Source organism: Phoenix dactylifera, chromosome 9 (genome assembly GCF_009389715.1).
Source record: "Phoenix dactylifera cultivar Barhee BC4 chromosome 9, palm_55x_up_171113_PBpolish2nd_filt_p, whole genome shotgun sequence".
Classification (NCBI taxonomy): Eukaryota; Viridiplantae; Streptophyta; class Magnoliopsida; order Arecales; family Arecaceae; genus Phoenix; species Phoenix dactylifera.
The window spans coordinates 12,389,293-12,401,393 of NC_052400.1; the positions used below are offsets into that span (position 1 = coordinate 12,389,293).

Below are 12,101 nucleotides of genomic sequence, written 5' to 3' on the forward strand. Positions count from 1 at the left end.
TTCCAAAAGGGCAATGCACAGGAGGAAGCCTATCTGACCAGTTTCCGAGTTGAGTGCCTCAAAACATGAAAAAAATCTGGCATTGGAGTCTCCATGGGTGGGCTAGAGCCCTTCCTCCCTATTACTACTGCTGCTGCCTTGTCAGTCCTCAAGAAAAGAAATAATTAATTTAGTCATATGAATAAATGTCAGCAATCCACAGGGACAAAATCTAACAATCCTCAGGAAGGCGTGCAGAAGAGATATGCCAATCTGCGATGTCCTAAGGTTGCAAGTGAGTTGAGAACCACCAAAATATACTGCATAATGTGAAATGTGAGAACGATTTCAAGAATTGCACATAATACCAGACAGAGTGAGGAAGCACTATTAGAACAAGAGATCAGTCTATTCCTTGCAAGCAGATCTCATTGTAACCAACCCATCTACTTTAAACAAGATCATCACATCTTAAGTACATTGCTATCAATGACCGGTACCAAGCGAAAAAATGATCAAGAATGATAATTTGCCAACACAACATGAAAACAAGAACAATCCGTGTATAGGACCAACTTTGTATACCTTGAATGATCTTCTTGGGGAAGCCAAAAACTTGGGAAAGCTTTCGGAATAATTCTTTTAGCATCAAATGCTATTTCCACGGCCAAAACTTTCTGGCTTAAGATTGAATAAACAAAGCCAGACACTGGAAGGGGTAGAAAAGAGAGGAAGTTATTTACACATACTGAGCTCATGGTCACGCTCTACATTTCGTAGTCAGCAGTCAAGAATTTCTCATATTGAGTTCCTTTAAGGGCATGGTAGACATCATTCCATTTCTGAACCTGCTCCGACAATGGCCTTGTGTGTATTTTTACATGACGACTGACCAGCTTTCTCCGAGGCACTTTAAGGAAGTCCAGAATATCCACCATTTTCTGGAGCAAAATAAAGTAAGCAGCTATGGCGAGGCTGGTTGAGAAACAATTTAGATGTTTTCAAAATTAAAGGCAGAGAAATATTGAACTCACATTATGGTTCTGAATGAGATCCTCATAGTAGAGAACAATATGGCGTGTGCTCTTAAAGTATCTGAGAATATTGGAGGCCGACTCTCTTGTGTTTCTTAAATTTGGAACCAATGATGTTGCATCGATTATAGGCTTGTATCGTGCAAGCACATAAGCCTGCAAGCAATTATCAACGAAAAAACAAAGAATCTGCCTTAGAATTTTTGTTTTGATTTTTAGGAGTCTGTGCTAGCATATGACAAGAGAGAGCGACCTCATCTTTCGAGTGCACATGAGCTTTATGTGTGCCATTTAACTGCTTGGTACTTCGATCATGATTGTTCGCTAGTATTGAAACCATCTGGCGAAGCAAGTTTCTTCTAAAGAGGAATATTGCAGAGACCCCTCTTATCTTGAAGTAATTAACTATTTCTTCATGATATGTCATAAGACCCTGCAGTAGCAATAAAACCATGGATGTCAGGTAGACCGTCATATTCTGCAACTATTTTGAAAGAAAAAACCGAGAGAACAAATACTAATATACAAGACATTATCTGCTATACAACAAGTGGCCCTGATGATGGAACATTTAACCAAACAGACACAGAGAGATGGAATAGGTGATTGAATGTAAAAGATGCACAACCATGCAAATTTGCACAAGAACAATCTATTGTTCCATTCTTCTCCGCTAAATTTCAGTGATTGAGATGAATTCCTTCTCAATTTTTTTTTTATCACATAGAACAATACATGATGGACAATATGCGTGAGAAGTTCACCAATAGCTTACAGAGGTAGTATCTGGAAGAATTTCTGTAAATGTCCAGAAGAGTTAATGATAAAAAAGTAACTTATTTAGGCCTAAAAATGGCTGTGTTACCTGGACTCTAAAAATCCATATCGAATACGTATGCTAGTTGGATATATCTATCAGATAATTGGATACCCATGAAGTTCTCCCGTTGCCACTTTTAAATATTGGCTGAGAGTTGAGCTCTTCCAACAATAAGTTTGACCCTCCATTTCCATGTTAGAAGTGAGTATTCCTTCTTTCTAGTGATGCCAAGAATGTAAGCATTGAAATAACTGTGTAAAATGTTATTAAGTTAATTGAGAAGTTTAGATGAGAAAATGTATTCAAAGGCCTTAACAAACAATATCTTTTTAATATTTATTTTTAACATTTAAAGAGATAATATTAAAGGCACATATACATATATTAGTTAAAATTATAGTTTATCCTACGTATCCATGTATCTCCTCTTTTTTTCCTTCTTGTCGAGTTAGACACTTGATACTCATCTAAATCCGATTCTTATAATCCGTGTCCATGCAATGCCGTTAAAGAGATTAATGAGCGGGATACAAAATTTGTTTTCCAAGACAAACTTTTACATGGAATAAAATTAGCAACCTCTCTCTCATCAGGAAAATAATGTATCCACAAAATCAAAGGGTTTCTTCATATCTTGTTGTCAAACAATCACCCTATTCATTTAATCACAGAGTACATAAATCTTTACTGTTGCAAACAGCAATTTCATTAGAACAAATAATGTGTTGACGCATCAAAAACACTTCTTGGATATAGCAGTTCACCATACAAGGCTACTCAATCTACATAATGTAGGACTTTCTTAGCTATGCTTTGTCAGATTACGTTAGTAAATTTTTGATTTCTCTACAATTCAAATTTAATTATAAGTCTTGCTAAATTATGTTTTAGTTCTCCTCTGAATGTAAACATCCTTTCAGATTGATGCTGTTCCTCTAAATGGAGTTGCCTCAGAAAAGCCATCTCTTGGTCGTAACGGGTTTCCAAGATACATATCCATTGAATAGTTGGTCACTTTTCCGAAGAGATATCCATAGGAAAGTTAGGACCTTTTCTTAAAAAGCGCATCCATTGGATTGACGATTTCTCCCAAGGGACATCCCATTAGTTTATGGGTTGCATCCAAGCCTAAAGGTCAAGCAAATAGGGTTGATAGTTACAACTTTCACCCTCAACATACCTGCTCACATGCACCCATAAACTTTCACAAATTGAGGATAGTCAATAATTTGATCCCATCCTATCCAAAAGAAGAAAAAGGAGGATAGCTCATATTAAGAGTAAAAGACCTCTGAGAGAATTGAACACATCAAATAAGTGAAAATATGACAATGTAACTTATGAGAACATGTTCTTTCTGTTGTGATCTACATACATTCAACAAACCACTGCAAGAAATATGAAACCAACAAGAAAATGGTCTTAAAAATTTAATTGATGAAATGCAATATCAATAATTCAGAGAGAAGATTCACATAATGCCAACAGTAGCAATAATTGAGTTAGGAGACTGCTTATGATAGGTTTCGTATGGAGAAAGCCAGATGAATGAACCACCAACAATTTTAATCTCCATCCTCTTCCTCATGATTGGCAAATTTTGAAGCACAAGTACTTCTTTAAAGTAGCTATACCAGTATCCAATAGATATGGACATAGATGCACCTTAAAGACAGCCTGATACATGTCTGGCACTTCCACGAACGTCCATCTATTTTCTAAAGGAAACTGGTACAAAAGAAAACAAGGATATGATCCAATTATTTCCCACACATTCTAGATACTTTTTGAGAATATCAGGTTATTGGTTTAGGCCAAGCCAGTTTGACACCCAGATAAACATTCCATCATGGTAAGTAAAACCCCTTTCAGCTTTCATTGTAATGTGTGTCCGAAGTCAAGGATTGTAATACGGTAATACCACTCATGTAATGGCTCTATACTGGTTGGTATATAGTGTATCAAAGAATGGTATATGATACCCCCAATATACCAGCAGACTGAAAACAGACCCTGTACCAATCCACATCGCTTCCAAATCATCCTATACCAACCATACCTCCCCCCAGGGATACCACTCAGCATGCTCTATTTTTTCCTTCTAATTTGAGCCAACCTCATACCGGCCAGTGCACAATTGGGGCAATACATGGTATGGTGTATACGGCAGCGATCATGGATTGGTACAGTCCCAATAATTGATATTTAGAAATAAAAGGCCTAGACTGAGACTGAAAGAGAGACTATAAAATGAGAGTGATAGGTCTAAAAGTATAGAAGTTTCAATAAATGAAATAAAAATTAGTAGTGGTCATACATGATACAATTATATATTAAGAAAAATATTTGTGTGTTGTCATAAATGGAAAAATCTTTTTCCAGATTTGTGATATCAGCATGTATTTGTATCCATATCCCATATCTTTGTCTTTCATAGTTGACCAATGGCAAAGAGTCAAATATAATGGTGATGGCAAGAGTAAACTTCCCATATTCTCAAAGAGCAAATAAGACGAAAATAGAGGCCAGTGTAGGCCTAGAAAGAAAAATGATGTGTTAAATTGTCTTTTTCATTAAACCTTTTTTTCTGATTGGTATTCTCAAATGGAGCACAAATTGCCTCTTAAAGAATCCTTTCTTAACATGTTTAAAACATTTCTTGAAGGAATGACAAGAGACTTGCAATGATGGAGAGAAATCACTTTAGAGAAACATCATCAAAATGGCCACCTAAAGTGCTTAAGCAGCTGCTTAAATGACTAAACACTTCGGTAGTATCTGTTTAATCACGGATTCAAAAATTGCCGGAATGAGATGGTACCATTTGGTATTTTATCATTCCGATGAGAAATGGGCACCGATACAAGTGCCGGGATGCCGACACCATCCACGCGAGTATGTACCGGCCGTATCAATTTGTATTAGTGCGTACCAATGATACCATACCGACCATGCCCATTGGTATCGATGGTTTTTGATTCTTTTGATGCTACCAATTTTGATGCGTACCATTGACAGTGGTGACCGTATGAACTATTCCAATAAAAAAAATATACAGGGTTCGATACCATCATTAAAAACCTTAGTTTAAATATTTAAGAACCATTTAGTCTTAACATGATTATTAATTTTAAGACCGAACTAAAATATCTCATCGACATGACATGATTATAATATGCATTTTTTTGATGCTGTCTTTTAGTCATCAAGCAGCCTAGAAGCTTCATGCAAGTACACTATAATTATTTTTTAATGAGAGAGAAGTAATTTTCCGATTCACCTGCACCTTAGCATTTATTCTGACAACAAGCAGCAATTTCTGATAACCTTTATATTAGGGAAACTTTCTTCTCTCCTTCCTCTCTATAACTAAATCTGTTTTTTTTTTTTTTTATAATCTTTAGATGCTCCCTTCTCAAAATTGTTGGAACAAAAACTCTTCTACTAATTCTCATTTTATTCTGCTTCCACCAACAATAACCCTGTTTTGTAATTTTATACGAATTACTATGCACAGTTCCTGGTTTTACTCCTAAAGTTGATAAAAAGGACACCAGATTTATTAAATAACAACTCATCTAGGAAAGTCGTTATATTTTATAAGTTTTAGATATTAATTTTATCTAAATCACATACTTCTAATATTCCATAAAACTCACAGTCATTTCATGGTCCATATTAACTGATTATACCCTTAAGGACTGGAGAGAGTTTAAGGACCATTTAACCATTTTAAAAACTTTGCTTTAGACAAACAACAGCTGCAAGTGAAAGAGCTAGAAAAATTGGAAAACTCCAGAGTCAAAACTTCGCTTTATAAAGCAAGATGTTAGAAAAGAAGAACTCTGCAGCAAGTCTTCTTAGACATCAATTGTTAATACAGAATATAAGATAGGGGGAAATATTAATGTAATAACAAGTTGCAGATGGGCGTAAATTGTAGTCAAAAGTGCATGTAAATGAGCAAAAACGATGACTCTACTACTTTGATAACCAGACATGCATGAGAACAGCCTTGAGGATTCATTCCAAATATTATTTATCAATTATCATAACTGAGATCTTGGCTCAATTTTCACTTCCAGGCGTTGCTTGCTAAGTACTAATAACCATAGTGGATTGTTACCAAGTTACCCATAAGGAAGACTGACCAGAAGGCAATGGTAACACCTAACAATTGGGAAGGGAGAGCTCAGTGAAAGTTATAATAACAACAATGAAAAGTGGCCAATAACTGACTCCAAATGATAACTAGAGATGATGATCAAACACACACTACCATGGATGCTGAAGCAACTGGTAATAGAAGTTTAGTAAGGTCTGATGCTACTTGTGAGGAATGTTCTAGACGAGCTAAGATACTATTGAGAGGAATTGCATGAAATATGATTAGTAGCTGAGGAATTGCACGATACATCATAAGTAACCAGAAATAAGAGCACAATGGGGAACGTGAGTACGTGAATAAACATTACTAGAAAAGAAGAATGACTAATGTGAATAAACATATCCAGAAAAGAAGAATGACTAACTGAAATTTTAATATGGTGATATCATGGCTTAGGTATGGGTCCAACAAACCTGACCCGCTGGCAGGTCAGGTTAGGTTTTGGTTGTAGGGTTATCACCGGCAGGTAAGAACCCAATATATATTAACACCACGGAAATATATAATGCCCAAACTTTTCAAAAAAATACATAAATAAAAAGAAACACAGGCAGACACAATCATGTCCAAACCAGCCACTGTCTGGTCCTCACTTCTCCTCCCTCTCCCCTCTTACCTGTCTCCTCCACTACTATCCCTTCTGTCCTCCCCTCTCCTCTCCCCTTTCTCCTCCTCCATTTGGAATGCCTTAATCTTATCCTCAAGCTAGCCTTCGTCTGTCGAGCTCCAGCACTGCTCGATGTCACTCCATCGAGGCCCAAGTTCCAACCTACTAAACAACATCAGTGGAGATCCACCGCATCAACTATCATGTCATCCTAACCAAATCTAAGTACGGAACGGTAAGAGTCTAAGACTCACTCCCAATCCCACCTTCAGCTGCGCAGCCCCACCACTACATGCTATATTTGACTGGTCACAGACAAAAGACAAAAGATAAACTTGAACTATATTGGACTGGAATTTTTTTTAAAAAAATGATGGGATTAAAAATTCCTTATCAGATATGCTAGCCTTAATGTGAAAGTGCAATGTGATTAATATAACGTCAACTTATAGATCACAGTATGATCCCTCAATTTTTCAGAACTATTTTGAATAGCGATCAACATGATGCCATGTTTGCAAATTAGTGCCAGATTTTTAGCAAATAATGATCAGCAAGCAAGCAAGCAATCTATCACACTACCAGGATGATAAATTGGTACTTAAGGGCAATATATCGTCAGATCACATAGCTTAAGCTCATGCAGCCAAGAAGGTACCTTACATGAACAAAGAGAGAAGATTAGTTTTCATTTTAAGGAAATTCATTATTTTTAAAGCAAGAACTTTTTTTTAGTTTTTTTAGAGAAAGGGAGGTAGACCCACCAAATATAGTTACCCACGCCCAAGAACCTAGGAAGGACCATCCAAGACTCAAACGTAGTTTGTTTGTTAGCTAGAGCAATGTGACCACGGCGATAAGCCCCTATTTACCATTAATTTTAAGGCAAACAAACTATCCTAATGATGGCCTCTCAAACAAAGAGCTTTTTCCTATCCTTCACCCTATTTTTGTTGTCCTTTTTTGTCCAAAGGTTACAGAAATTCCAGAAACAAACCAGACCAGCTTCTTTATTTTTAATTATTTAATTATTCATTTTCCCTCTCTTCTTCAGTTTACTCCTTCCTAGCCTTGCTAATGAAGCCATAGCATCCCCATCAGCACTGAAAACTTAAAGATATTCAAGTGATCATTCACCTCCAACAATCACAAGCACCCTCTTCTTCCTCCAATCGCTCCAACCCCCCATCCACACCTTGTAAGGTCCTCAAGCCCAACTTGATCTCCCTCATATACTTGCTGCTTGATCTAGACCACTGCATACTCTAAATCACCTAAAGCTTCAGCTCTCTCCTGGCCTCTGATGGGCTTAGAATGAAGATTAGGATTTAGAAGGGGGAAAAAGCTTCTTTTAGTTCCTTTTATTGCCCACCCACCCTGCCCCCCACCCCAACAAACAAAAAAAAGAAAAAGATACACTCTTGACTCTTGATTCTTTATTTTCAATGTTGCTTTTGTTTACTCTCATCGTTCAGAATTTGAAAGAGAGGAGGAAGAGGGGGAATGGCCAATAAAACAATCAAAACAGTCCAATTATAAAATAACACATATAATTGTTAGAATATCTAAGGATCGAATTTAAATCTCTTAATACCCAGAACCAAGTCCTATTAATCAATGTGCACACATGTACAAAAGGAAAAAGAAAAGAGAGGAAAAAAACTTCAAATTTAGATATCTTAATTCCCAAAACCACCCTACTATTAAATATGTGTACACATATGTATAAAAAGGAAAAGAAAAGAGAGAGAAAAGAAACTTCATGAATGCATTATATATGTATTATTAAAAATTATCTACTATAGAAAAAATAATTGCTAAAGTACTTAAACCAGTTGTAATTTGTTGTGATATTTGGATATATTTATACATATGATTAAATTTAAAGAAGTCGCTGAAAGGCTCCGCGAACAGAAATAAATAACCAAAACTATAATCTACCTCGTGGCACATGCATGGCACGTGCTAGACTCACTAACTAAAGGAAAAGGGTAAACTAGTCAGATGACCAAGTAGACATGATCTTTAAAAATGGATCACTTCTTACCCATTGGAAGAGCAAAAGCATAGAGAGAGTATTAGAAGGAATGGGAACAAGATTATCAGAGGGAATGACAAACGTACTACTCATTTGAATGAATGAGAACAAGGAATGACAAGGGAAGCAAGAAGGCAATTGATAATGCAATTGATTGCATAATATCATAACCAAGCAACTATATTTCTAGATTGAAGCATCATCTAGTAAGGTCTCTAATATGACTGTCAATTTGCTAGTAGAATACCAAGTATAAGAAGCAAATTGTCGCAAAATCTAGTCTATGGTGACTTATACGTGACAAGTCATCAAGTTCCAGTAATGCTGAGCCGGTTCAGTCTAGCTAAGGTTTAGGCATTCGAAGTAACACAAGATGATCCAATCCAACAGGGAAATGAAGAATGGACAAGCTAATCTCACACAAATCTCCTTATTTTTCACAGAAAAGATCATGAAACAACTCCATGCTTAGAAATAAATCAAATTCAAAAGTAATTCTTTCTGACATAAGTGCTCATTCAAAATTAAAACAAAACATACATAAATACCTTAGAACTACTTAGTTAGATCCAACATTAACAAATGCATGACTAGAACCATAGTACATACCATACTAAATACAGAACACATAACAATAATTTTCTTAGCTTTACCTGATTAAGCATCCACTTAAAGCCAATGGCAGCTGTGCATTCATTTTTTGAAGCACTACTGTACCAATCTAGATTGTAAACTTTATCCAATGTCTTTGTGATAGCGGATATATTACTTCTCCTTTCTTTGGCAGAAAATATTTCCCCATTAGAGCTAATGTTAATATGGCTATTTAATAAAGTCTCAAACCATCCGCTTCCGGACCTCTGCATTGACAATATAGCGAAGTATCGAACTGGTGTGCATGCACATTCTTCCCTGACAAGTTAAGAGAGTTTTTATGCATGGTCATCGTAAAATCAAAGTCAATAATATTCAAAAAAGCCTCTTTACCTGCTATAAGTGGAAGGTTCCGGATAGTGCACATAAGGAATCTCAGCTTGTGGAATACCAGGATTATGACAAGGCTGTTCTGCTAGTTCAATCTTTATTATTCTAGGCTCTCTGTGATTCCCTATTAGCTCTAAACACACAGAGAAAATATAAACAACACAGATCATAACAGCAACTAAGACAACCGTCCTCAATACAAGCGGTGATTTCTTTGGAGGCTTTATATTGAGTGAGTCCTGTTTGAGATGAAAGGAAAGCAAGTATTTAATATGGTAAGTGATGCGAGGAAACATAGCTAAGCAAATGCCCTGGTAGTCCCATTGCGACCAGATACAAATGTAAATATAATTCTAACAAAGATTTCACTTAGCATGCGAGGAACTTGATAGGCACACAAGAAGGTTTCATATTTGCTCTACCTGATGCCGAGATAGTAATAAGCTCAGTTATGATATTTTGAATGCCACGCAAAGAAAACAAAAGGGAAACCACATGGTATAGGAGGTCCAAACCAATGAATTAATCAGTAAGGAAAACTTGAACTGATCAAACTTCCTTGTTTTTTTTTTTTTTTTGACTGTAAACTGGAGGAAGTGAGGAACTTCCCCCCACAGAATTTATTGAATGGAGAAAAGAATGTACAAGATAAATGAGATGCAGAGGTGTTAAAGAATTGTTTTGATGAATATGTCCAGGAAAAATAGCAAAGCAAAAGAATTGTAATAAGCTCATCAGCTAGTTGAGTGATTTGGGTCGAGAAAAAACAAATCTTTTGCTTTGCTATTTTTCCTGATCGAATTTCTAGAAAAAAAAAACAAAAGAAAAGAAATTCAATGACCAGGTAAAGTAGCAAAGCAAAAGAACTGTTTTTTTCTCTACCCAAATCACTCAACTAGTTGATGACCAGAAGAAGAAGAACATGCAAAGTCCGTGGAAGTTAATGAATCCCAGACCAGTAATTCATACCACAATTCACCCAAAAAAATCCTGATCTAAGAAATATTTTTTTCAAATGCAAGGCGCCAGAATATCGGGGTAAACCACAAGCTATGAGATGCTTCGAAGTCCACAGGCACAGAGGATTGTTCAAGCCAGTGCATTAATCGGATACAAAGATCTTGAAAATCACCAAGAAACCCTAATAAGGAGAAAAGAAAGGAGCTTTTAAGATATACAAGCAGTAAAGAAAAAGAAAAGAGACAAAAACCAAAATATACTATTATTTATTCAATTACAGTAAAAGTTCACAAAGTTAAAAGAAGAGTAACTGTGGCCAAACAAGGAAATGTGAATTAAATAAACCTCAGATCAAAGCATATTAAGATGAAACTTAGAATTCCAAGAAAAGAACAGTGTCCTAAAAAAGTTTCTACCAACAAAACAGACACTCGTATCTCCACTAGACAACATCAAAATTCCAACTTTTTGAACCCCTCATGGAATCAAAACCAGAGCGAGATATCTAATGGCATTAGACAAGAAAAAAGAGAGAAGAAAAGAAATCACCTTATTGAAGGAACAGCAATCTTCTGCCATCTTTTGCTTTTATTTCGGCCTTTTGTCGATCCTTCAAGGAAAAGGGCATAGAAAGAAGAGCTTGCCACTCTTCTTTCTCTCAGCTTTCTTCCCCTTACCTTTTTCTAATCCTCTTCCTCTTGTTGCCTCCCTCTGTTTATCTCTCAAAAATACTTTCTTTTGACTATACCCTCCTCTTCTTCTTCTTTTGGCAAAGGAGGCTCTTTTAGGGAGTGGAACGGAGGCGCGGAGCTAAGAAATCAAAACCCACAGCTAGGCTCGGCCTTTTCCCACCTTGTTAAAACGCTCTCCCGACCCAGCATTATTGCCATCAAACGCCTCCCACGCTCTCCTCTCTCTTCTCCGCCCCCTTTTCCTTTCGCTCGGATTCGCTTCTATCTCGAATCTCCGTTCGTTTTCTTGTTCAAAATCAAATCTTTCCACCTTTCTCGACCTCTCCCATTGCGTCGCGTCTTTAAACAGAGATGGAGCGAACGAGCGAGCGAGCCGGCGAGAGCGCTGAGAAAGTTAACAGGCAGAGGGAATATATTAATACATGACGGCAAAGAGAGTTTGATTATGGTTTAAATTTGGTTATGAGATTTTGTAGTGATAGATTACATAGTTTTTTTTGGGTAAAAGGTAGATTACGTATACTGTTCATCAAGTTTTAGAATTTCTCGGTCTTCCACGTCAAACGCTTTAAATTGACAAGCAATTAATGTTATATAATTAAATATTTTATCTAAATTGACAAATTTATTTTGGCTCTTAGTTGCAACAATGACTTCTTTTCTTTTCGACCGTATATGACTTTCTATTCAGAAGGTAAGGAAGAGAGATGAAACAAATTTATGTTATATGGGCAGTAATGGATATATTTTATGGACTAACTTTTCTATCTCAAAAGGTATAAATTAAATTTTAAGAATTATTGTTTAATTGTATTTGGT

General features: G+C 36.3%; 1 protein-coding gene across 3 annotated transcripts; it reads right to left on the reverse strand.

Moving 5' to 3' along the window:
• Positions 1–390: 390 nt before the first annotated feature.
• On the reverse strand, positions 391–11,687 carry LOC103701807. 3 transcript variants are annotated; one of them, XM_039130062.1, is made up of 7 exons: positions 11,140–11,686; positions 10,600–10,771; positions 9,634–9,869; positions 9,300–9,558; positions 1,267–1,446; positions 1,014–1,169; positions 391–920 (listed from the first exon to the last, which is right to left on the reverse strand). In XM_039130062.1, the coding sequence occupies exons 3-7, from the start codon at positions 9,798–9,800 to the stop codon at positions 747–749; spliced, it is 936 nt and encodes a 311-aa protein (XP_038985990.1). In that variant the 5' UTR covers positions 9,801–9,869; positions 10,600–10,771; positions 11,140–11,686; the 3' UTR covers positions 391–746. The 3 variants fall into 3 exon arrangements, with proteins under 3 accessions (XP_038985990.1, XP_008782208.2, XP_008782207.2); XM_008783986.4 differs by lacking the exon at positions 10,600–10,771 and having other exon boundaries at positions 11,140–11,687; XM_008783985.4 differs by having other exon boundaries at positions 9,634–10,771.
• Between the last annotated feature and the right edge of the window lie 414 nt (positions 11,688–12,101).

Bases quoted from the DNA above. Each gene is read 5' to 3' on its own strand.
- LOC103701807 (XM_008783985.4), bottom strand. From the start codon at position 9,926: ATGTTTCCTCGCATCACTTACCATATTAAATACTTGCTTTCCTTTCAT. The intron at 1,170-1,266 runs GTCGCTCTCTCT...AATTGCTTGCAG, and splicing joins ATGTGCACTCGAAAGATGAG to GCTTATGTGCTTGCACGATA. The intron at 921-1,013 runs GTGAGTTCAATA...ATTTTGCTCCAG, and splicing joins ATCTCATTCAGAACCATAAT to AAAATGGTGGATATTCTGGA.